This window comes from Mirounga leonina, unplaced genomic scaffold, assembly GCF_011800145.1.
Source record: "Mirounga leonina isolate KUSES-001 unplaced genomic scaffold, KU_Mleo_1.0 Mir_91, whole genome shotgun sequence".
Classification (NCBI taxonomy): Eukaryota; Metazoa; Chordata; class Mammalia; order Carnivora; family Phocidae; genus Mirounga; species Mirounga leonina.
Genome location: NW_023270839.1, coordinates 39,798,253 through 39,823,499, shown reverse-complemented (window position 1 = coordinate 39,823,499; position 25,247 = coordinate 39,798,253). Strand labels below are relative to the sequence as shown.

Here is a 25,247-nt window from a genome sequence, read left to right as displayed (position 1 = left end):
CCAGTCCCTTTTGCCCCTGCAGAGTTGAAGGTCCGGGCAAGGATGGAGTCCCTGGTGGTGTCATGGCAGCCGCCCCCTCACCCCGCCCAGATCTCTGGCTACAAACTGTACTGGCGGGAGGTGGGGGCCGAGGAGGAGGCCGATGGCAAGAGTCCCCCAGGGGGCCACAGAGACCAGGCTTGGGATGTGGGGCCTGTCCGGCTCAAGAAGAAAGTGAAGCAGTATGAGCTGACCCAGCTAGGTGAGGAGGGCTGCGGGAGGGAGCAAGACAGACATAGCCTCGGTGGGGACCTGGGCAAGCTGGGCACGGGAGTTGGGAATGGAATGCTCTCTGGGGATGAAAGAGTGGCCTCGGGGGTCCCTCTAGCCAGTGACCCCCATGACCTTCCCCAGCCCCTGGCCGGCTGTACGAGGTGAAGCTCGTGGCATTCAACAAACATGAGGACGGCTACGCAGCAGTGTGGAAGGGCAAGACAGAAAAGGCTCCCACACCAGGTGAGGGGGCTGGGGAAGGAGAGGGAGGAGGGCTCCGTCGAGGGGTCTGTGTGCCACTTCCTTTCCCTTTCCTCTGGGCCAGCCCTGGTGGTCAGGCCATCCGGTAGCCTCGGCCACCCCCAGACCCATTCTCTTAGGCTCAAAGGTCCTCTTCTAGCCCCAGACAGCCTCTGTTGCAGAGAGAAACTTCAGTTGGTGTACTGTCTTTCAGGCCAGCTACCGGATTTTCATTACCCATGAGCAGTGCTGATCTGGAAGGTTTGGACAGAGAGAAACCCCATAGTTGGTCAGTGACTCCTGACCCTGTTTGATCTTTAAACATTTTTTAAAACACATCCACCTACCTACAACATACTGTCTATCAGATTGTCCCTCCACGCTGGGCAGGGAGAACGTCCCTATGTGGCCCATCAGGAAACGGAGGCTCAGAGAAGTAAAGGGACTTGCCCAAGGTCACACAGAGCCTAAACTAGAACCGGGACTCCTGGCTGCCCAAAAAAAGTCTGTCCACGGTAGTATACTGTCCCATGGCTCTGTGTGGGCCACCCTGCTTGCCCATCATGACACCCCCTTGCCCCTGACTTCCCAGGCTGATTTTCAACCATGTGTTTTATCGAAGGGAGCACTCAACCCAGAGCCAAGAAACCTGGGTTCAAATTCCAGTTTGTTCATTCAGCAAATCTTTTTTACCGTCTACTACCCTGTTCTGGAAATATAGTGATGAACAATGCAGATAAGGTACCCACTGTCATGGAGTTTGTTTTATTTTATATTTATGTAATAAACACATCATCCTATAGCACTTACTATACAGGTCTTAGCTCAGGCTGCTTTAACAAAAATACCCTAGTTTGGGTGGCTGAAACAACCATTGCTTTCTACAGTCCCAGAGGAAGTCCAAGATCAAGGCACCAGCAGACTCAGTGTCTGGTGAGGGCCCACCTCCCGGTTCATAGACCATAAGCCATGTTTTCATGGGGTCCTCACATGGCAGAAGGGGGGCTGGAGAGCTCTCTGGGGGCTCTCCCATAAGGGCACAGTTACAGACTGACAGTTTGTGCCCTTCCCCTGCCCCCCAATTCATACATTGAAACTCCACCCTCCAGTAAGGAAGTAAATAAGGTTAGATGAGATCAGGAGGGTGGGGCCCTTATGAAGAGGATTGGTGCCCTTTTACAAGTCACAAGAGAGCTCACTTCCTCTCTCTGCTCTCCTCCGTAAGATCATATAATGAGGAGTTGGCAGCCTATAACCCACACGTGGGCTCTTACCAGAACTTGAGCATGCTGGCACCCTCGGCTCAGACTCCGGCTTCCAGAACCGTGAGAAATGAATTTCTGTTGTTTGTAAGCCACCCAGTCTGTGGTACTCTGCGATAGTGGCCCGGATGGACAAAGCTAGGCACTAATCCCGTTCATGAGGGGCCGCCATGTGTTCAAATTTCAGCATGTGAATTTGGGGGGGACACAAACATTCAGTCCATAGCAATATGCCAGACACTTTTCTGTATACATAACAAATATTAATTGAATGCTCATAACAACACCATGAAGGAGGGACTGTTCTCAGCCCCACTGACAGAATAGGGAATGGAGGCAGAGAGAGGTTAAGCAGCTTCTCCCAGGTCGCACAGCTAGTACGCAGCAGAGCTAGAATTGGAACCCGGGCCACCTGGCTCCAAACTCTGTGCTTTTAATTGCCATAATTTGCTGCCTCTCTGTAGTGCAGTCTGCTCTATGTATGGCCTTGGCAAAAATCACTGAAATTCTTGGGAGCCGTGGAGAATGATGCTACCCAACTCCACGGGACCAGAAGACAGAGGGTGAAAAAAAGTACCTTGGAATCGCGAACCACTACCCGTATTTTGGTATGAGTGTCCCCCCTCCTTTCCCCACACTCTGTTTTCACCTTCCAGACTTGCCCATCCAGAGGGGACCACCCTTGCCCCCTGCCCACGTCCATGCGGAATCAAACAGCTCCACTTCCATTTGGCTTCGGTGGAAAAAGCCAGACTTCACCACAGTCAAGATTGTCAACTACACTGTGCGCTTCAGCCCCTGGGGGCTCAGGAACGCCTCCCTGGTCACCTACTACACCAGGTGGGGAAGCCAGCCGATGCTGCCACGGGGCCGGAAGGCAGCAGATGATGATGAGGGGAGGGACCCCGGGCATTCAGGAGCCTTTCCTGGCTCGCGTGTTGCACTGGGGCACCCTGAGGGTCTGCTGGTGCCAGGTGGAAGAGGGGAGGCCATCCTATCCCATCCCCTCCCAACAGAGCCTCGCACTCAACCGCAGGGAACGTGATGCAGGACAGACCCATTTCTCCAACCTCAGAGGCCTCCCGACATGAGGGGGAGGAGACAGCCCTGATGCCGTCCTGAGAGGGCCCCCAGTCAGATGGGGAGGCAGAGCCCCGGAGGAGCTGCTGGTTAGGCAGAGGAAAAATCGCATAAAAGTATCATTGAGGACACAATAAAGCAAATAAAACAGATAGAATAAAGTGGGAAGACATAATAGCTGTGTACAGCTGCAGCTAAAGTACCATTAAGTCAAGGAAAAGATGCATCAGAGATGGATCCTTGGGTGGACAGTGACTTGGAGGAACCCAGGAAGGTTTCCTGGAGCAGGGGGCCTGGTCTGGAGATTTGGACAGACTACCCTGGGAGCAGCATACATCCAGACCTCCCTGTAGGGCCCCTGGGTGGTGTCCGTGGCCCCCCTGCCCGTGAGTCCGTGCCCTGCCCAGGGTAGGGCCTGGGGCTGGCTGGCGAAGTGGATTTGGTTGGGCCTGTCCTGGCAGGAGGGTGCCCTGAGAGCGCTAGTTGCATTTCTCGCCTTGGCAGCTCTGGAGAAGACATCCTCATTGGTGGGCTGAAGCCATTCACCAAATACGAGTTTGCGGTACAGTCCCACGGCGTGGACATGGACGGGCCTTTCGGTTCCGTGGTGGAACGCTCCACCCTGCCTGACCGTGAGTGGCCCCCTTGCCACCCATCCATCTTTTACCTCACTCCTTCTTGTCCCGACGGCCCTCTTTTTTGACATGTCCCTCGGAACCCTGTTTCTATTGCTGGCTTTGCATTCATGTCGGCCAGTCCTGTGCTGGTCTTAGCCACTCACTCCTAAACATAATGAGATTTGGAGGAGGGGCTTCTTGTATGAGACGGCCAAGACCTCACTGAGCTAGTGACCAGGGGCCAGGTCAGGGAGGCAGGTGTCCTAGATTCTGCACGTGAGGGCTCCATCCTGCCCCTGACACACAGGGAGGCTTGGGCAGGTCCCTTCCCCCTTGGGCCTCTGCGTCCCCCTCTGTAAAAGGATGGAGGCATTTGCTGTGCACGTCTGTGACTCTGGAGCCTCTGGAAATGGCATTCCAAGACAAATGGACTTTTGTTCTCATAGCAGAGGCTCTTTGGTTCTGCCGGCCCTATAACTGTTCACCTTCCCATCGACAGAAGACCTTTGTCTCAGGATCCGAAATAGGAAGATGTGCGTGGGGTGTGGTGCGAACACTGTGCACTCTCATGCGTTTGCTTACACGTTGTCTCCCACCCACCTATGACTTCAGTTGTGATGGTCTTTTTTTTTTTTTAAGATTTTATTTATTTATTTGACAGAGAGAGATACAGCGAGAGAGGGAACACAGGCAGGGGGAGTGGGAGAGGGAGAAGCAGGCTTCCCACTGAGCAGGGAGCCCGACACGGGGCTCGATCCCAGGACCCTGGGATCATGCCCTGAGCCGAGGGCAGGCGCTTAACCATCTGAGCCACCCAGGCGCCCCCTGGTTGTAATGGTCTTAACCTGCGGAGGGGGTGTAGGGGGCCCCAGTGTGTTCTCAGGAAGCTTCCTGGCAGCACTAGCTGTGCAACAGACGGGGATGTTTTCTCCTTTTGCAGACGGGGGGACTGGAACTGAGAAGCTGAGAGGCAAGGAGGCTTCTGGCAGCCTGCGATGCTGTGGCTGTCTCATGCCCCAGAGCCCTGGGTCCCCATCCCACCCTCTGCTGGGCCTTCAAGCCCTGGAACCCCAAATCTCTGTCCCTTTCCAACTCACTAGTCACCTGTGTCCCTCCTCCTTCTCTCCCTTCCTCATTCACCCCTACCCCCAGGATCAGCTTCTTCTCTAAAAACAAAGCGCAAACAAAACCACAAAGGTTGTTCCCATGACCCTCGGGACCCGTGTCAGGGGCAGACATAGGCAAAGGCTATACAGGGCATCAACTGATTTTACTTGAAGATCTGGGGGGGGGGGGGTAGCAAGGGGAGTTAGGAACTTTCTTTTTTTTTTTTTAAGATTTTATCTATTTATTTATTTGTCAGAGAGAGAGCACAAGCAGGGGGAGTGGCAGGCAGAGGCAGAGGGAGAAGCAGGCTCCCCGCTGAGCAGGGAGCCCAATGCGAGGCTCAATCCCAGGACCCCGGGATCATGACCTGAGCTGAAGGGAGACCCTCAACCGTCTGAGCCACCCCAGGCGTCCAGTTAGGAACTTTCAATGATAAATAGTTTTAAACACTATTTTTAGGTTAAACTTTACCATGGAACAGAGGAGAAACTTAGTATGAGAGTTCAAAATAAAATTAAGCCTTCCAGAAAATTTTGAGCTCTGCCCCTGGGCCTTTGGAATACCAGACAGTCTCCTCCACCTTTGGAAGTATTTGGGTGTGGAAATTTGAGACCTGCTCCAAGGAGTGAGGAAGAGTTTCTGAGGGGAGGAATGGTAGTGAACCCCCGCCTCCCGGCCAAATGTTTTCCAGAAACTCACCAGTTAGAGATCAGATCTCATTTTGCTTTGTGGTTTGTGGTTTGTCCTCATGCCCTGTCTCCCAGCTGGCCCCCGGAGCTGGGGCTCTCAGTGACTGTGCCTCTCCCCATTTCCTCCCCTGCACCCCAGGGCCCTCAACGCCCCCATCTGACCTGCGTCTGAGCCCCCTGACGCCGTCCACCGTTCGGCTGCACTGGTGCCCCCCCACCGAGCCCAATGGAGAGATCGTGGAGTATCTCATCCTATATAGCAGCAACCACACCCAGCCTGAACACCAGTGGACCCTGCTCACCACGGAGGGTGAGGGCTCCCACCCCAGGGCATCTGAGCGAGAGCTTCCCCACCCTCTCTCCCTTTTCCAACCACTCCAGTGGCTGGGTTAGTGGTGAGAGTGTGGCTGAGGTTTGTTCCACGGGTTTCTAGAAGAAGCAGGCAGAAGCTAGTGCTCGAGTGGGAGAGCATACCTTCTTACTCCCGTTTTCCAGGCTACCCCTGCATCCCGCACCCCCCAACCCTCCAACCCTGCTTTCCTTGCTTCCCCCTGCCCCCAGGAAACATCTTCAGTGCTGAGGTACATGGCCTCGAGAGCGACACTAGGTACTTCTTCAAGATGGGGGCGCGCACAGAGGTGGGGCCTGGGCCCTTCTCTGGCCTGCAGGATGTGATCACTCTCCAGGAGAAGCTCTCAGGTATGAGGGCAGGGAGGGAGGAGTAGGTCCACCCTAGGACAGCCTGAGGTCTTCTGAGGCCCCTGGAGTTGACCTCTAATGCTAAAGTCATCTCTTCCAGGGCCCTGCCCCCAGGTACAACTACCCTTTCATTGTTTTGGACAGCTGGCTTCGTAGTTTGGTGGGGAGGGGACAGATTTGAAGGGGAAATGGATGCAGTTCAGTAGTGATTCAGTCAAGAGGTCAGATTTATGGGAGACTGGCTTGGTTCTTTGGGAGACTGCTTTGATTGGAGGATCGGCTTGGAGAGGTGACAAGCTTTATGGGGTGGGAGAGGGCAGCAGGACTGGCTATGTGATTTGCAGGGCCAAGTGTGAAATGAAAACGTGGGACCCTCATTAAAAAATTAGAATTGCAAGGTGGTGGTAGCAGAACCTTCAACCAAGCGTGGTGTCCTTCTGAGTGTGGGCCCCGTGCGGCCGCTCTTGTTGCAGACCCACGGAACCAACCCTAGTGTGTTTCACTGAGAGGCCAGGGTGACAGAGAGAGATCAGAACTTCAGATGTCCAGTGGGGAGGACAGTCAGAGAGGTGGCGGTGGACCCCTTCTTGCAGCAGCAGATTTTTGTGTCCAGAGGGTGAGACCAGTGGTCTCCCGAGGAAGCCACAGAAATCCTGATCTATGAACCCTGGACCTTGTCCTGGCCTTGACCTGTTCTGTCCCCTCTCTGACTCCCGCCAGACTCCTTGGACGTGCACTCAGTCACAGGCATCATTGTGGGTGTCTGCCTGGGCCTCCTCTGCCTCCTGGCCTGCATGTGCGCCGGCCTGCGCCGCAGCCCCCACAGGTGGGTGAAGGGGCCAGTCTGCCTGCAGAGAGGAGAGGTTTCCAGAAGGGCAGCAGAGATGAGAGGGCAGGGAAAGTGGCCACGACTTGCCCGAGGTTCCCCCAGAGGCCCCACTGAAACTAAGACTCTGGGGTGAAGGGATTGGGGGTGATGTCCTCATGAGAATGGGGAGGGGGTTTAGGGGAGCCCCAGCCTACCTCTTCAGCAAGGGCGAGCATAGACAGAGCTGCCTCTTCTGCCTCTGTAGCCGCCAGCATCTTGGAAAGAGGGACCCCAAATCTCTAGATACTTGGAGCTGGGGGGAGGGGAGGAGGAAAGGTCCCATTTGCAACGACATGGCTGTTTTTTTGTTTTTTTTTTTTTCAAGATTTTATTTATTTATTTGACAGAGAGAGACACAGTGAGAGAGGGAACACAAGCAGGGGGAGTGGGAGAGGGAGAAGCAGGCTTCCCGCTGAGCACGGAGCCCGATGTGGGGCTTGATCCCAGGACCCTGGGATCACGACCTGAGCCAAAGGCAGATGCTTAACGGCTGAGCCACCCAGGTGCCCCTGTCATGGCTGTTTTGAACGTAGTTTCTTAATCATTACCCATACAGGGAAACCAAATTGCAGAACAGGAACCTACCCAAGAACATAGGCAGGACTAGACCCCAGGCCTGCCGCCGCCCCTCACTTTCTGAACACTGTGCCTGATTCTCTGTCCTCCCTTCCAGAGATGCCCTCCCAGGCCTGTCCTCCACGGCCAATGCTGGGAACCCCGCACTGTACTCTCGAGCCCGCCTTGGCCCCCCTGGTCCCCCAGCTGCCCATGAACTGGAGTCCCTTGTGCACCCCCGTCCCGAGGACTGGTCTCCACCGCCCTCAGACATCGAGGACAGGGCTGAAGTGCACAGCCTGATGGGGGGCGGTGCTTCCGACTGCCGGGGTCACTCCAAGAGAAAGGTAAGCCTGGAGCCTGGGTAGGTCAGAGCCCCACACTACAGCTCGTTCCCAGAAAGGACACCAGGGGGCGCGAGAGCACAATGTGTGACCCCTGGGAGAAACTCCTCCGCCCTCCCCTTCCTTTTCCCAGGGCCAGCTGCAGAAGAAAAGGCACTCTCTCTCTCTTTCCTCCCTGAAAAGGTTGGCAGGGTAGGGAAGCAGATGGGCCTCCACCCCTGGCAGAATAGGTCAGCCTGGTTCTCACGGAAGGAGGGAAAGGCCCCCAGTGGACTGTTTGCTGGTGACTCAGTGTGGCCACAACACCCTCCTCATCCTGGGAGCTGGAGAAACCTCTAAGACCCGGCCCTCCCCAATATGAAGACAAGAGGCTGGTCCGCTTGGCCATGACCAAGTGAGACCAGGACCTTGATAAGGTGGGCCCACGTAGGGCAGGTCCCTTCCATGCCAGCAGTGGTGGCTCGTCCTGCCCTTCTCTGAGGAGCCTGTCCAAACCCTTGGGTGCTTCCTCCCTCTTTCCCTGCCTTTGTGGTGAAGGAGACCGTGCCTGGCTTGGACACCTCTAGGCTTTGCCAGAGCCTGTGGTACTGGGCTTTTCTGCAGGAGGACTTCTCCATCCTCACATTCACCCCCAGACTCTTGGCCCCTCCCCACAGCCTTAGCCGGGAGGTGGCCAGGAGGCCAAGAGTCTCCATCTACTTCCCTCTCTTAGGCTGCCCTCTCCCAGCCAAGCCCTCAGTGCTCCCATGTCTTTCTCCCCTCACAGATCTCCTGGGCTCAGCCAGGGGGGCCAAGCTGGGCAGGTTCCTGGGCAGGCTGTGAGCTGCCCCAAGCAGGTGCCATGCCTTCTCTTACCCGGGCTCTGCTGCCCCCTGCTGGAACGGGGCAGACACTGTTGCTGCAGGCTCTGGTGTATGAGGCCATAAAGGTCAGTGTCCTGGGAGGGCGGGGAGAGGAAAGGAGAGAAGGAGCTCTGTGCTTGTGAAGAGCAAGGAGTGACTTTTCTGGTGACCCCTGGTGGTAACTTCCACGGGGATGGAAGTCTAGTTAGGAGGCCCCTGGAGTCTCTAAAGGTGGGTGCGTGGAGGGCAGGCAGTTTGCAGCAATCTGTCTCACTTGGGTTAAAGACAGTCGCTCCTCTCCTGATGGCCTAAGTGGGCCCCAGCAGTATTACCATGGAGCTGAGCGTGGGCCTAGGCTGAGTGCGTTCTGCCCTTCCTCCTGCGCGCTGAGGCTCTGACTAAATCTGGTACTTTTGGAACTCTGGGCAAGGGCAGATGGGTAGTATTCCATTCTCCCTTGCCTTCACATGGGCCTGATCATCATCTCTTGTAGGACAGTCGTTGTGCTCCCGGGCTTGGGGGAGGGGGTCAGTCCTTCTCTGCCCCAAGTATGTTGGTCATTCTTTTTTTTTTTTTTTTTTAAGATTTGTTTATTTATTTGAGAGAGAGAGAGCAAGAGAGAGAGTGGGTGGGGGCAGAGGGAGAGAATTCTTAAGCAGACTCCCCACTGAGCACAGAGCCAAAAGCCAGGTCAATCCCAGGACCCATGAGATCATGACCTGAGCCAAAACCAAGAGTTGGACTGAGCCACCCAGGCACCCCTGTTGGTCATTCTTCTGATGATCACTCTCAGCGATGGTCACCTTGTCTTTACGTTCTCTGCTCTGACCAGGGCAATGGCAGGAAGAAGCCGCCCCCAGCCTGCAGGAATCAGGTGGAGGCTGAAGTCATTGTCCACTCTGACTTTAGCGCATCCAAAGGGAACCCTGACCTCCACCTCCAAGACCTGGAACCTGAGGATCCCCTGCCTCCGGAGGCTCCTGACCTCACTTCAGGAGTCGTGGATCTAGGGCAAGGGGTAGACTGGCTGGACAGGGAGCTGGGGGGGTGTGAGCAGGCAACCCCTGGGCCAGACAGACTCACCTGCCTGCCAGAGGCAGCCAGCGCTTCTTACCCGTACCCAGACCTCCAGCCCAGTGAGGCTCTGGAGGAGGCCCCCGGGAATAGCTGCCAGCCAAAGGCCCCCTGCCCTCTAGGAACCAGCCCAGGCCTGCCCAGGGCCCCCGTCCCCTCCTCTGCCTAGCTCCCCTAGAGGGTGCAGTTTGGGGCAGGCTAGTATGGATCATGGGACATGGCACGTGTGGCCGAGTATGTACACCCGTGCACCTGCAGTTCCTGAACATCGTCACGCCGTCTGGAGCCTCCCGGGGTGCTGTGGCTGAGGGGCAAAGAAGAAATGGAGTATCCACTTGCCCCCCCCCCCCCCCCCCCCCCCCCCCCCCCCCGTGGCACATGTCCTGTGGGAGGGACCTGGGAGGCACGGCTATATGGGATGTGCACATGTGCGTGTGCTAGCTGCTGAGCTGGGAGATTCTGGCCTGGTGGTAGTCCCTGTGGCCTAATTGATCCTCCAGGTCAGGACAGTGCCTCAGAGTGGTCAGTCCCCAGCCCTGTGGGCGCCCCCCCATCACCCAGCCATTTATTACACACTCTGAGAGTGTCTGCAATGCCCTGTCTGACAAAGACAGCCCCGGCCCATTTTCCCTTCTGGCTGGGCTGAGTGCAGGAGGCTCTGAACGCCTAGGGTCTTCGTTGCGTCACTACCCATCACCCGCATCCCTGTTGCCCAAACTGAGAGGGTGACTCTGGCCCTCCTCAGAGCAGCTCTGCATTTCATTTGTCATTTGGGAAGTGCCTGGTTTTGGAAATCCGCTTGCCCTGGCTCTCCTGTCCTCTCTTCCCCTTCACTACTCTTGGGCTGTGTCTCCGGTCAGCGCCCGGGCCCCCAGTTCTCCCCAGTTCTCCTGCCCCGTGCTTCCTCCCAGATACGCTTTCCTTTCCTCTGTCTCCTGTCTGTCCCTGCTGTCTCCCACACCTCTCCCGGACCACCTGCCTGGGCTCAATCTCTGCATCCTTCCCTAACAACATGACTACCTCATGTCTGCTTTGAGGCCATAGCGTGACTTCTGTGTCCGCCATTCACTTCCCCGGCCATCGTCCTGCCTCTCTTCTCCCTGTGCCGCCATGTGCCCCCTCCCCAGGCAGACACCCCCAGTGCCCCCAGTGCCCCCAGTGTGAGTTTGGAGACGATCTTCCAGTTTCCCTTGCATCTTTCTCCCTGGGATTGAGGTAGGAGGACTCTCCTTGGAGTTGGGGGATCCAGGTCACACAGGGGGACTTCTGAGACAGGGAGAGGGGCAGGGAGGCAGGGTTGCTGGATGGAGGGGGTTTGGGACCTTCCTTCCCAGCTGAAGCCAAATGGGGAGAAGGAGAGTGGGGATTAGGGGCACCCCAGCCGAGCAGCTTCCCTCCCACTCTGCACCCCTGGAACGGGAGCTGATGGATGGGGGTGAGAGGAGTTTCACCCTCTGGGGGCTGACACTGAGGCCTTTGCACAGGACAAGGGTGATTGGCTCATTTCATTTTGTTCGTTTGTTGTTGTTGTTGTTTTCTTTAAATTCAATCCTAAAGTCATTTTCTGTTGACCTGTCACACAGGGACAAGCTGGGCTTCTATATCCCGTGTAGACAAGACAAGGTCATTTATTTGATTTTGCACCCCAACCTCTCCTCGGAGCGTAGGATGGGGGGGCTTTTCTCCCTAAATGCATCTTTTTAACGATTGGCACATCAAGGGTTAACTCCGGCTTCTGGGCCAAATGAGAAATAACCAGTCTATCTTTCCCTTTTCTTTCTTTCTTTCTTTTTTTTTTTTAAATGGTGACATGTCTCTCAAGCAGAGTTGCAGCTCCCTCAGACCCTTTCAGCATCTGTGTTTATTACACTCGGGTGTCACTCCCGACTGACATCCGCACCTACATTTCCTTCCCTCCCCTGCTTCAGCCAGCCTGTGATAGAGCTGCAGATTATTCATGCTGGTTTGTCACTTGTACCCTTTCTGTGACATCCAGCGTCACCGTGGCCGACACCACCGTATGTGTTTCGCCACTGCTCTGAAGGTCAAAAGCCTCGTTTTATTTTGCTGGTTTGATTCCCCCAGCACCCCCCAAAAGGAAAAAAAAAAAAAACTGCCCTGAATCAAATGGCTGTTTTAACAGTAGGCTCTTAGCATTACACCACATAGTCATTTTTCATGTTCTTGTTTAACAGGCACTGAGGTTCTGGTTTAAATTAAATAGCTGCAAATGAGACAATTTATAACCCATTAGGTTGGGTGGAAAATTGTTTCTCAAAAGCAAATAAGTAATAAATCTGGTATCTGCCTATAACTCACAGTTGATAAGAAAGTGGCCATTACTCACTAGCATTATGTATGATTTGGGCTCTGGGTAATTTGGAAGTGTTAGGTTTGTGTCTTTGTAGCAGTATTTTTATTAGAAAAGAGTCTATTGGCCTTTTACAGGGTATTAATCCCTTTGTCACCTACCATCGATGCCTTACGTTTTTTGAGTCTCATTTAGAAACCTTCCTTTTCTTGATGCATGACAAGTGTAATCGGTACCTGCTCATTTATTTGTCTGTATTTAGTTTATGCTATATTATTTAATTCTTTTCCCAGCATTTTTTCCTCCTCACAAATATATTCTTTAGTGTTAAGCCAAGGCATTGATCATGTATCTGTCCCTATAATGAATTAATAAACTATTTTCCAAAAACGTGGAATGACTAGAATTTCCTCAGCCTTTCTGTCCTAGAGAATGTGTTTCTTGCCAGGATAGGAAATGTTGGGTTTTTGAGAGTAGAGAGCCAGTGGTCATGGAAAAGAACCAGACCATCCTTCTCCCTCAGCAGGCACTTAGGAAAAAGACTTAAACTTAGGAAAGATGCTTTCTTTGATGGCACTCTTTTAGCTTCCTGGGGAATCTCTTTCCACCTGGGCACACATTTTTTTTTTTTTAAAGATTTTATTTATTTATTCATGAGAGACAGAGACAGAGAGAGAGGCAGAGGGAGAAGCAGGCTCCCGAGGAGCAGGGAGCCCGATGCGGGACTCGATCCCAGGACGCTGGGATCATGACCTGAGCCGAAGGCAGACGCTTAACCATCTGAGCCACCCAGGCGCCCCACACATTTTTTTTTTTTAACTTTCTTGGGTGCAAAGGAGAAATGAACAAGCAACTCCAGAGATTTGGGCTTAACAATTATTCTTCTGTGTAACTCTGGTCTCCAGAGCTGCTCGTGGCTGCATGTTCACACATATGGACACTGTGCCTACAAGCTTAGAGACCCATGCACGCACACTCATCTTCATAAACACCCTTGGATCCATTAACTCAAACATACACGCAAAACTCCACACCCACACCCCTCATGCATCTCAGGATGATGGTTGGCAGATGCTCTGCTAAGATCTTTACAGAGCCTGGTCGGTGCATGCTTTTCTACTGAGGGAACCAAGAGCCAGAGGCTGCCCTGCCCGGGACCACCCCTAAAGTGGCTGATGGGCCAGACCCGTGTTAACTGACAGATCATAGGGAGAGATACTGCACATTTTGCATGCAGCAGAATAACCATTATTTGCATATCACTCTCAGACCAAGGGCTGTGATAAAGAAGAATTAAACACTTGTCAAAATGAATTTAAAATGACAGCAACTCAGGACACCAATTTGACCTCTCTTGAGTCTAGGACAAGCCAAGAAGGGGTTGTTGAGCATTCAAGCCCTGCAGGAGGGAAGTCCAGGACTTTGGGCCCAGGCAGCACCCCCCCCCCCTTTCCTGTGGCCAGTGGAGGCCCATCACTCCTGCCCTTCCTCACAGTGAAATTGGTTTGGGGTTTGGGTGTGTCCCCTGACCTTGAATTTCTCCACTTCCTCCCATTGCTCACTCATATGCCTCAAGTCCTGCCTCCTAGACTCATCTTTCAATTGCTACTGAAGAGTAAGGAGTCCCTGGGCTGCGCAAACCCCATCATTAGTAAACCTACCTGATCTCTGGAGGCCTGCACTTTTTTACTCATCTGCACCAAAGTTAGGTTTATATGGTTAACACTCCTGATTCCAAGATTCCAGAGTTGGTATCAGAAGGGAGACCTAGTTATTCCTCTGTCATCCCAGTCCAATGCCAGAGGAAGAAATAGCTGAGTGAGGCAAAGACTACCGTCTTTAAATCTCCTGCTCTTAGAACTTAGTAGATGGACTAATTCCTCATGCTGGACTCACCAGAAGATCATTTAATAATGACTGGCTCACCGTCAAGAATCTAAAGATTCGAGATCTCTGAGGGTTAGCATGAGTATGTATCTCCTGAGAGGTAATACATGCCTATCTTCCCTAAAATTTGTGCACTCCTTGTCTCATGTGTTCTCTGACATGAAACATTGAGAATCTTCTTTGTGACACAGAAATGTTATTGAGAGTTTTGACTTTGCTTTTCCAGTTACCAGGTCATTTGTTAGGACCCCTGTGCTTTTTTTTTTTTTTTTTTTTTTTAAGATTTTATTTATTTCTTTGACAGAGAGAGACACAGCGAGAGAGGGAACACAAGCAGGGGGAGTGGGAGAGGTAGAAGCAGGCTTCCTACGGAGCAGGGAACCCGATGTGGGGCCCGATCCCAGGACCCTGGGATCAAGGACCCCTGTGCTTTAAATATCCCTAGCGGTGAGCAGGAGAGAGAGGATTATCTCTATCTTTCAGATAAGCCCAGAGAGTGACTGCCTGGGTTGGCTGGGCTAGACAGCAGGCAGAACAGGGGTCGGAACCCAGGTTACTTCTGCGTTCTCATTGGCCTGTTGGGTCGGCTATCCCAGGGCCCTGGGGGGGAAGCTGCATTCCTACCCCTTCTACCTCCGGTCCACTCAATGCCAGAACTCTGTAGTCTAGAGAGACCGGTCATGCAGCTAAACGTCCTAGCCTTTGGGTGGCAGGACCAGAAACCATGGAAAACCGAACCTTTGACAAGTTTGTGAAGCTTTTAGGGGATTATCTCGAAAATACACACTTGGACACGGTGGGGGAGGGTGCAGCAGGAAGAGTGGGTCAGAGCGTGTCTCCCCGCAGCCCGGACCCACTTGACAGTCTGCTGGGTCTCCACTTCCCCAGCCCCCCAAGTCCGGGGCTGGCCCGCGGGCAGGGGGTACGGGGCAGCAGCCCGGGACGGCGCCGGCCGCTCCAGCCACAGTTCAAAGCGCAGGGGGTGCGTCCGCCGCGCAGCCGGGAATGTCCGGCCGCTTGAAGCGCTCGCCGGCTCTTTTGTTCCCCAGACCGGGCCTCCGGGGAGAGGGGCTTGGGGGAGGGGACCGGGAGGGGAGGGAAGGGGGGCGGCGGGCGGAGGGAGGAGGGCGGGGCAGGCGCGGGCAGTGCGAGTGCGGAGCGCGCACCCCGGGCGAGGCTGACAGATCGCCGGGGTGGGTGCAAGATGGCGCAAGCGGCGCTCCCCCGGCGCCCCCGGCGCTCCTAGGCAGGCATGTGGCCCCAGCCCGCCGCGGCCCGGGCTCGGCCCCGGCCGGAGCCCCGGCCCCGGCCCCGGCGCCGGCCCCGCGGGACGCTGTGAGCCGCCAGAGGCCCCGGAGCCGCGCGTCGCCGAGCCGAGCGGACCGAGAGCCCCATGGCTGCTCCGCGCGCCGCGCCGCGCCGGCTCCTGCTGCCGCTGCTGCTGCCGCTGCTGCTGCCCGCGCCGAGCGACGGTGAGCGCCCCGGGCGGCCGCGGACCGAGCCCCGGGAAGGGCGAGACGGGAGGAGGTGGGCGCGAGGGGGCGGACCTGCGGGCGGACCCGGGGCGGGAGGGACTTGTCCGAGAAGCGGAGCCGAGCGGGACGGGGCGGAGCCCGGGGAGAGGGCCCCGAGGCGGCGGCCGGGCCCGCAGGGCGGTGTTGGGGACGCGGCCCCCGGGGAGAGACTTCGATTCAGTGCGCCGGGGCTCCAGGGCTCGGGCAGGACGCAAGCCCGGCCCGAGGAGCACGGAGCGCGGCAAAGCAGGAGCGAGGCGGGCGGGTGGGAGTTGGGGAGAGGGGGAAACGAGCCAGGGGGCACCTCAGGGCTGAGTTCGGTCCGAGGGGGCGGGCCGGGGTGCGCGGAGCCCGGCGGTGGGCCAGAGTAGCCCGAGGCGGCCGAGACCGAGCGCGGCCGACCGGGGGGCGGAGGCGGGTCCGAGAGGGCACGTCCCGGGTCGAGAGCTGAGACTGGCGCTCGGAGTGCGCGGCGGAGACCGAGGAAGAGGAGGAGGCAGAGTCCCGGCGGGCCGCGCGTCGCCTCCGGAGGGGGAGACCCGAGAGAGACCGCGCGAGCTGGGCCAGGGGAGGAGAAGCCGACCCGGAGGGAGCGAGCGGCGGGGACGCTCACGTGCCCGCCCTTCCCCGGCGGGTGCGCCGGCGGAGCGCCCCTGGCCCCAGGCTCGGGGGCCTGCCCGCGTTGCTGCCCAGAGCTCCGTCACCACCACCCTGTTCCCTCGGGGGCTGTAATAGGCCCATCTCACGGGAGAGGACCGCAAATCTAGGGCCTTCCCCTTCCATCCCAGATTCTCGGCAGACACATGTCGGCGGTATGCTCTCTCCTCTCGGCTCCGGAGAAGCAGAATACCGCCTCTCCGCATCTCGGAGAAACTTTATCCCTCGACGGCTATGTTGGGTTTGGGTTGGGGGCTGAAGCCGCTGAAACGCAGGGCATGGGGTGGGTGGGGTGGGTAAGGGTTTGAAAGCTTGTGACCCGCAAATGTCTTAAAACATTACATACCCTGTGGCTGGGGGAATCGTCCGTAACCCCAATCCGCCTCCTCCTTTCTCCCCGCCCACTTTCCATCTCCCCCAACCAGAGAGGGCGCTGGTCTGTTGGGGAGGGGCCAGCTCCAGGATCACTAGTTCCCTGGAAACGTGAAGAGGGGTCTGTGGCTGCCCTTTCAGACCAGGGGGGTTCATTCCTCCCGGAGTGGAGTTGTAACTGGTCTGGTAAGTTGCTCGTTGGAGAAGTTGGGGACTTGGCATCACGCCTGGGATTGGAGCGCTTGTCCTTCCTGTCGGGCTTCCCCTGATTCCCGGATCACCTTCTTCCCTCTCTCTTCGTTCCCCTTCTCTTCTTCCAGCTCAGTTTTGTTCTACAGGAGCAGTGAGGACGCAGGGAGTAAGGATTCTAGAAACCTCCCTCTTCCTGAATTTTGGGAAATCTGAGTTGACCCTTGGTACCCCTCAATTCTCCTTATGACAAAGGCAAAACAACCAGCACAGACCAAAACCCAGAGCAACCTGGGGAGAGGCGGTGGGGCCGGTCCATAGCCTGGCCTGTACCTGCTACTGGACCCACACATCCTGCTCCCTGCCAGGCATCAGGCCAGGTTTCAGATGGTTTTGCCAGCAAAAATAAGCAATTATTTCTTACTATCTCATTTTATCTTTGTTTGTTTTCATAGTGACTTTGAGTTTGTTCATCTTGTTCAACAACTCTATGACCCAAGTTACAAGACGTTCCTGATTTAAACAGATGAGGAATGGGAAGCTAGGACAGATTGAACCCCTTTGCCTAAGGTCCCACCCTGAAACTCTGTGAGGCTGCAGTGTTGAGCCAGAGTGACCACAGAAGTGGCAGCAGCCGTGGTCTAACTGTGTTAACTAACCATGTTACTTTTGGATCTCAGATTTGTTACTATTAATAGTGACACCCTGGACAAGTTGCTTCATTATCTCTGGGCTTCAGTTCCCTTATCTGTAAAAAGAGGAAATGGTACAAATAATATCTCTTTCTGAGGTGGTCTGCTGATTGAGAAAGATACTGCATAAGACAGCACTTTGTAATGCATAAAGTTCTATATATAATATGGGGCGCCTGGGTGGCTCAGATGGTTGAACGTCTGCCTTCCGCTCAGGTCATGATCCTGGGGTCCTGGGATCGAGCCCCGCATCGGGCTCCTGGCTCAGCAGGAAGCCTCCTTCTCCCTCGCCCTCTGCCTCTCCCCCTGCTCATGCTCTCTCATTCTCTCTCTCTCTGTGTATCTCTGTGTCTCGAATGAATAAATTAAAAAATCTTTTTAAAAAAGTTCTATATATAATAGAGATTTCTATTAACATTACTGAAAGATGGGGTGGGTGCACAGAGCCAGGGAACTTGGGACACCTGTGTATGAAGTTCTTCCTGCCTGTTCAACCCACACTAACCTCTCCTTTTCCTTCCATCTCCCCTGCCCTATACAGGTCTTGGCCACTCTGCCGAACTGGCATTTGCTATGGAGCCAAGTGATGATGTCGCAGTCCCTGGGCAGCCTATAATGCTGGGCTGCAGGGTGGAGGGGACCCCTCCAGTGCGAATCACCTGGAGAAAAAATGGGGTAGAGTTGCTGGAGAGTACCCACTCCACCTTGCTGGCCAATGGGTCCCTGATGATCCATCACTTCCAGCTGGATCGGGGAGGCAGCCCCTCGGATGAGGGTGACTATGAGTGTGTGGCTCAGAACCGCTTTGGGCTGGTGGTCAGCCGGAAGGCTCGAATCCAGGCTGCAAGTAAGTGGACACCCCTTACCGTTTTTTTCCCAGACTGGGGATCCAGGGTCAGCCCAGGGGTTGGGGGCAGGGGAAGCAGTTCCCTCTTCTGCAGCCTTCTGGAGGACTAATTTCTCAGCATGGGTCAGTTGAGAGGTACATAATAGTTATTTGTGGTGGTGGAATTATATCCTGTACTCATTTAACTGATTGGAATGTGATTCGACAAGAATATAGCCAAATACTGCTGCGGGCGAGAGGGAGAGAAAGAGGGCCAGCTTTATCCAACTCTTGGGTCAGCGTGTCTTAGCTTCCACATGGCTGCATACTGTGAGCATCCCGGTCCATTGAGTAGGATTCTTGTGTCTCAAGAAACAACTGTCATACTTTATAGGTGATTTAAGAGAATTTTGAAGGGTAATTTGGCTACATGCAATTTTAAATTATGCGCTGACTTTCAAATCTTTTTGGGTAGGATAATGATATTCTGAAGCTTGTCAACAATACATTTTACAAAAAATATGGTAGATGAATTTCAAGGTTATCACCATGATGACATTACTCCCACTCACCTTCATGCTAATGTGCCTCTTTAAAAAAAAATTTCAGCTTTATTGGGGTATAATTGACAATAAAATTATAAGTATTTACAATTACAGTTACATTGTGGTGACTTGATATCTGATGTGTTTTGTACAGGAACGAAAGAGCCAGGCGGGGTGTTTCAGTTCTAGAATTGTTCTTTGCTTACACTGATGGACCACGAGTTGTGATGAAATGATGGCAGTGTTCTACTGCGCTGGCCCACAAAAATTCTGTTGTTCTTTAGTTTGTGCACACTCATGGGTGTGTAAGCCAGAATTATCTATGGATTTTGAAGGTGGCAGGCTGGGGGGGGCGGTGGCAGGGTGTATGTTGTGCTTGAGAACCTCTGCTCTTGAGAGAAGGCAAAAGTTGTAGCAAGTGGTAAGTGTTTTCTACGCCACAACTTCATACTTCTGGGGGAGTGTCCATCCCTTAAAGATGCTGCTTAAAGGGGCCACACCTTAAAGGTGTTGGTAATAATTCTGTTTTTTAAAAGATTTTATTTATTTATTTGAGAGAGAGAGAGCACAAGCGGGGATGGGGTTGGGCAGAGGCAGAGGGAGAAGCAGGCTCCCCGCTGAGCAGGGAACTGACATGGGGCTCCGTCCCAGGACCCTGAGATCATGACCCGAGCCAAAGGCAGCCGCCTAACCGACTGAGCCACCCAGGCGTCCCGTATAATTCCAGCTAACACTTACCAAGCCCTTGCTGTGTGCTGGGTCCCCTGCCTAAGTGTTCTACATGAATGATCTCGTTTAGTCATCACAATGGTCCAGGCAGATAGGCGGTCTTTGCCCCCCTTTGACAGATGAGAAAACTAAGACTTAGAGGGATCCCATGACGCTGCAGTAGGCAGAGGAACTGGACTGCAGTCTAGGCAGCGGGAACCCTTCCCCTCGCGCTTAACCCCTACGGCATGCCGCTGCTTCCCCGGCTGATGGGCTGATGGCCGGCGGGTTTCTTCCTGGCTCTGAGGGCATTTGCACAGTGGCTCGGAATGGCTGGTGAGTGCTGAATCGTTCTGAGGCAGGAGCCCTCTCACTGAGTTTAAGATGCCCCTTTGTTCTAACGAAGGCTGATTCAGGCCCGCATATGGAGCTCTCTGGGAGGCAGCCCTGGACCTGGAGACCGAATCACTTCTGGCTCAGCGACCCCTCAACCCCAGCCCTCGGGGTGTGAGGAAGAGAAGCCTGGACGTGGACGCAGGGTGGGGCCCCCGGGAAGATTTGCCGAGGAGAGAAAGGAGATTTCTCGGGGAGAGGACCCTCACACTCTCCCCGGCTTGTGTCAACACTGGCCCCTGCATCGCCAGCCTAGAATTCTGGGAGATAAATCCCAGGTGTTTATATATAGCTAATTGTAAATGTGCTTTTCTATAAATGGTAATACCTTCAAGATGTTTGGTTTCCTTAAACTCCTACAGTAGAAGAAATTGAGCTGTGGGCTCTGGCTGGGGGAAGGGCCAGGGGGTGAGGTCAGCCTGGTTAATCCTTTGGGGTCCTGAGGACAGCTGGGGGGTTGCCTCTAAGCACCGGCAGTCTGATAAGGCCTCTCTCTCCCCTGCAAGCCTTGTGACCCCATGGGGGAATGCTTGGATACCAGGCAACCGGGTGGCTGGATCTCCTTTTCTCACTTCACAAGCTGATGTCCCTAGAAACCTCCAAAGCTGATTAGCTGCATGAGTCTTCTCCTTTGGTAATAACTCCCTGCCCGTGTGCCTGCAGACACTGCAGATGTTGTGTGACATGGCGGGTGGGGGGGGGGTGCCTTGCTGAAAGGTGTGAGGAGCCCTCTGGAGCCCCCTGCTTCTCCTGCCTGCTCCCTGGGGGCTGATGGGGAGGGGGCAGGCTAAGCACCTCTCACAGATACACAGTCCACCCAGTGGATTCACCAGTGGGGCACACAGGGGTCTGTGGGGGCAGCCCTGCTGGGGCATCTGAGCTCCGGGCCGGAGGCGACAGCTAGGAGCGCTCCCTCTTCCATCCCAGGGGCCTCAGATGTTATCATTGGAAAGGTGGCCTGGCCAGGTAGGGCTACACTGCAGGCTGATTCCTTGGGGGCTTCGGTTCCCAATATCTCCTTTTTAGGATGGAGAGGCTCAGGGTCCTGAGAGTATTCAGCTGCTAGCACGTCTGGTTTCTCTGCTCTGCAGTTCCATGTGCTTAGAGTTTGGAGGCTACAAACTGAGACACTTGTTAATAATGAGACAGACCCTGGACAAGGGGGCCAGTTTCCTCACCTGTGAAATGTGCATATACTCCTACATTTGTGGGGTCGTTGTAAGGACTGGCACACCCCACGATTTGCCTAGTACATAGGAGGCACAAGGGGGCCAATACTTCATTCTCCATTGAAAGGTGATTTTACTGACATTGTCAGCAAAAGCAAACCGCCCGACTCCGCTCCCAGCCCCCAGCTTTCTCCCTCGCTGGGATTCAGTTAGGAAGTACACCAGGGAAATCTACCAGGAAGTGGAATTATGGAGCCAGAGAGCAACTTGTTCTGTTTTAACTCTTTCCTGGGAGGGCCTGGGGATTCTCCCAAGCCTCAGAGTATGGGCTGAAGTTGGGTTGGCCTGTGAGACCCTCTGCCATCCCTCTGGACGGCTCCAGGGAGGGCATGTACATCACCTGACCCAGCGGGAACCTGTACATTGATTCATCCCTGTTGAAGTCTGTGCACCTGGATGACCCCAAAGAGGGATGGGCTTGGGGCACCTGGCTGGCTCAGTAGGTGGAGCAGGTGACTCTTGACCTTGGGGTTGTGAGTTCGAGCCCCATGTTAGGTGTAGAGATTACTTAAAAATAAAATATTTTCGAGCACCTGGGTGGCTTAGTGGGTTAAGCGTCCCACTCTTGGTTTCAACTCAGGTAGTAATCTTGGGGTTGTGGGATTGAGCCCCGTGTTGGGCTGTGCTCAGTGCAGCGTCTGCTTCAGATTCTCTCTACCTCTCCCTCTCATTCACTCTCTCTCTCTCTTTCAAATAAATAAAAAAAATCTTTTTTTTTTTTTAGAGAGAGGGAGAGGCAGGGGGAGGGGCAGAGGAGAGAGAGATTTTTTTTTTTTTTTTAAGATTTATTTATTTATTTGAGAGAGAGAAACTCAAGCAGACTTGGGGTTGAGCCTGATGTGGGGCTTGATCTCAAGACCTGAGCCAAAACCAAGAGTTGGGTACTCAACCGACTGTGCCACCCAGGGCCCCTGAGAGAGAGAATCTTAAGCGAGCTCCACACTGGGCTCAGTCTCACAACCCTGAGATCATGACCTGAGCTGAAATCAAGAGTGGGACATTTAACCGACTGAGCCACCCAGGCACCCCCAAAATGAAATCTTTTTAAAAAAAGATGGGCTAGATTCAAGGAGGGGGGATGACTGGGGGACCCACCCCTAGGTCCCCTCAGGCAGACGTCCTCAGTCCCTGACCTTCATTCCTGGTCTCAGGCCCTTTGGAGAATCGGAGCAAAGATCTATGTGATCTAGAGCTGGACTTCTCCAATTCTACTGTGCCCATGAAGTACCTGGGGAAACTGGTCAAATTCATGTTTTGAATCCGTAGGTCTAGGCCAAGGCCTGAGGTCCTGCATGTCTCACGATGCTGATTGCTGCCGCTGGTCCACAGGTGTTAGAGCAGAGCCCACCCCCAGGCCATCCATGATCGCTGGTGTGGGGGTCTGTGGGCAGCACAATGAGGTTGGTAGAATGTGGGCGCAGGACCAAACCTACGTGGGTTTGAACCCCGGCTCTGCCACTCACCGATGAGTTACTAATCCTCTTGAGCCTTTGTGCCCTCATCTGAAAAAATGGTCATAACTCCATCAGCCTATCAGGGCTGTTGGAGGAGGAAATGAGGTGATTGGGGTGTAAAAATCTGGCACGGGGCTTGACCTCTGGAAAATGATCATTAAGGCAGTATTGTCAGTGCTAGGTACTGACCACTAATTTAGGATGAGGTTCAGCCTATCTAGACGGTGGCCCGGTTCTCAAAGAGCCAGGATCGCCTCCCTTCCAGCCTGGGGCTGTCCCGACGGGGCGGGCCCAGCGGTGGTGGTGAGGGATGACTGCAGAAGCAAATATACCCCCACTGGATGGACTTGGGCAAGTCGCTTATCCGTTTGGAGTCTTTATTTTATATATATAATATATTTGTTATCTTTTTAAATTCCAATGCAAGTTGTTTACACTTCACTTATTTTTTTTTAATTTACTTTTTTTTTTTTAAGGTTTTTTATTCCTTTATTTGACAGAGAGAGAGATAGTACAAGCAGGGGGAGGAGCAGAGGGAGAGGGAGAAGCAGGCTCTCCACTGAACAGGGACCCCAAAGTGGGGCTCCATCCCAGGACCCTGAGATCATGACCTGGAGCCCAAGGCAGATGCTTAACCAACTGAGCCACCCAGGCAGTCCAAGTTTACTTAATTTTTAGTAATCTCTATACCCAACGTGGGGCTCAAACTCATGACCCCAAGATCCAGAGTTGCATGCTCTACCAACTGAGCCAGCCAGGTGCCCCTTAACCTCTCAGAGTCTTCAAAATGGGGGAAATAGTACTTACCAACAAAGAACGTTGTAAGGGTTACCTGTGATGGTCTGGGTAAAGAATTTAGCACAGTGCAGGGCCTGTAGAAAGTGTTCCTTAAATCTTAACATTATTATTCTGAGAAATGCAGAGTTCTAAGCTCCTCTTGTAGTGATTCCAGGAAGGCCCCTGGTGAGTCCAGACTCCTAGAAAGAGGCTGTGGGGTGTGGCAAGAGGGGGTCTCCTCCTGCCTCCACTTACTTCTCCGGCCCTCAGGTACCCACTTCTAAAATCCGATTCCCGTCTGAGCGAAAGCGGTTTAACCAGCTACTCAGGAACCCAGCAGCAAGATCCATAGTTGTGTGGATCTGGGATCAGGGTCTGGACACAGATCTGTGGAACCAGGTCAGAGGGGGTGACGAGTGAACCATGGGCTGGAGCTAATGGGGAGAACAGTTTGTGGAGGGGGGAGGCCCAGCGTGTTGAGGGGACCCCAGAGTGTTTCGGGGTAGGGCAGGGGTGTGTGGAGGGAAGTGGTTCCTGGCCCAGGGGCTGGGAACCCCAGAGGCCTATGGCACCGGGGGGTTGGACACTCAGGCCTGGTGTATGGAGCCCAAGCTTTTCTCTCCTCCTTGAAGGGCAGCGCAGCTGAGGTAGGCCTGAGGAAGCCTCCCACTGCCTCTCAGACACACACATCTGCCTACCGGGTAGAGCAGGAAGCAGGTGTTGCAGCGGAAATGTCACTGGCCGTGCGAAGGCCGGCTCTCCTTGCTGTCAGCCCACCTGTACGTACGTATGTCAGAGTCAGGTGTAAATGGGGGAGGGTCAGGCCCTTTTTACGTGCGGGATACCCCTCCCTGACGCTCTTCTGACATTCCTGAGCAGCTGTGAGGTGTGATGGGAGGGCCCTTGCCCGGACACCAGGGGGCCTGTGTGGCTCTGGGCAAGTCACTCTTCTCCCTAGGGTCTGCTTTCCTCATTGTAAAACTGGGTGCTTGGGCTCAGGGTCTTCTCTGCTCTGAGGTGTGAAGGCTTGCTCGCCAGCCAGCCGGTCCTTGGGACATGCTTGCCTTTGCTGGGCCTTTTCCCAGTCTCTTCTTGCCCCTGTTTATCCCTTAGCCGATCCCTCCCCGGAGACCACTCAGCTTACAGTAATTTCTTCTCCCCCTCCTACGGCGGGGAGTGTTCGCGGTCTGTGGCATTCAGGCTCAACCTTCCTCTCAGTGATGGCTGCTTACATTGTTAAGTAACTGTTTTGTGGCTGGATATTCCATCTGTCTCCTCAACTAGATTTTAAGCTCCTAAAGGGCTTCTCTTTTGTATTTCCCACGTCCCCTGCCTGTGGAGCTTGGTAAAAACTAAATGAACATGTGGCCCTCCGGGTGCAAAGCGCTGTCTCTCTCGTTGATCTTGCTGCTTCGCTTTTGCTTTCTCTCTCTCTCTCTGTGTCTCTCCTGGCTTTGTAATTGATAGCATAGCTCCAAGGAACAGAAGCTTGTGAGCAGGGCGGATCGGCGGGGGAATATAGCACGCTCAGGGCACGATCGTGGGGTGGCTGCCGCTGCGTGTTGATCTCCAGAGGAACTGAGACTCTTCCTCGCCAGATGGGGCGTGAAGCGGAGACCGAAGTGCTTGGTACCCTCCAGGCCTGGGTCTCGGGGTCTCCTGCCTTGGACTTTATTCCCTGGCTGGCTGAGGCCCCCGTCCCTAGCCACATTGGCCCCAGCTGAGGGGGGGAGGGCCCCACTCGCCCCCACCCGCAGGACTTGAATGTGGAAGTCGAATGCTTCTGGTTCCCACACCTTGGCTCCGCTGTCGCAGGCAGCCAGCTGGCCCCTTGAACACAATGTGCAAATCTCCTCTGTTCCTGTTCCCGGCATTGTCCGTGGCCGGGCGCCTTGGCTGGGAATGTGGGCCCGTGAATAGGAGAGGCATTTGCAGCCTGCAAATGAAACAGGCCCCCAGCCCCCCTTAACCCCCTGTCCCCTCCCCACCCCCAGGGAGAAAGGACTTTTTCACTCCTGGCTTTCTTGTATTGCCTTTCCCTCTCCTCTGCAGAGTCCCTGCCGG

At 54.5% G+C, this 25,247-nt stretch overlaps 2 protein-coding genes across 4 annotated transcripts in view; both read left to right on the top strand.

Annotated features, from left to right (window-relative positions):
- The window catches only part of IGDCC4 (immunoglobulin superfamily DCC subclass member 4), a 38,816-nt gene extending 26,482 nt beyond the window's left edge, over positions 1 to 12,334 (top strand). The window contains exons 11-21 of one of the 3 annotated variants that reach the window (XM_034994446.1): positions 5 to 241; positions 394 to 495; positions 2,411 to 2,594; positions 3,339 to 3,466; positions 4,392 to 4,421; positions 5,387 to 5,557; positions 5,809 to 5,946; positions 6,667 to 6,772; positions 7,488 to 7,716; positions 8,480 to 8,641; positions 9,388 to 12,334. In XM_034994446.1, coding sequence (XP_034850337.1) covers positions 5 to 241; positions 394 to 495; positions 2,411 to 2,594; positions 3,339 to 3,466; positions 4,392 to 4,421; positions 5,387 to 5,557; positions 5,809 to 5,946; positions 6,667 to 6,772; positions 7,488 to 7,716; positions 8,480 to 8,641; positions 9,388 to 9,798 — 1,898 coding nt within the window. In that variant the 3' untranslated portion in view covers positions 9,799 to 12,334. The remainder of the gene's footprint in view (positions 1 to 4; positions 242 to 393; positions 496 to 2,410; positions 2,595 to 3,338; positions 3,467 to 4,391; positions 4,422 to 5,386; positions 5,558 to 5,808; positions 5,947 to 6,666; positions 6,773 to 7,487; positions 7,717 to 8,479; positions 8,642 to 9,387) is intronic. The other 2 variants (XM_034994447.1, XM_034994448.1) reach the window with 2 other exon arrangements.
- Positions 12,335 to 15,220: 2,886 nt separating this feature from the next.
- The window catches only part of IGDCC3 (immunoglobulin superfamily DCC subclass member 3), a 40,262-nt gene continuing 30,235 nt past the window's right edge, over positions 15,221 to 25,247 (top strand). The window contains exons 1-2 of the mRNA XM_034994619.1: positions 15,221 to 15,299; positions 17,793 to 18,098. Of these exons, the coding sequence (XP_034850510.1) occupies positions 15,221 to 15,299; positions 17,793 to 18,098 (385 nt within the window). The remainder of the gene's footprint in view (positions 15,300 to 17,792; positions 18,099 to 25,247) is intronic.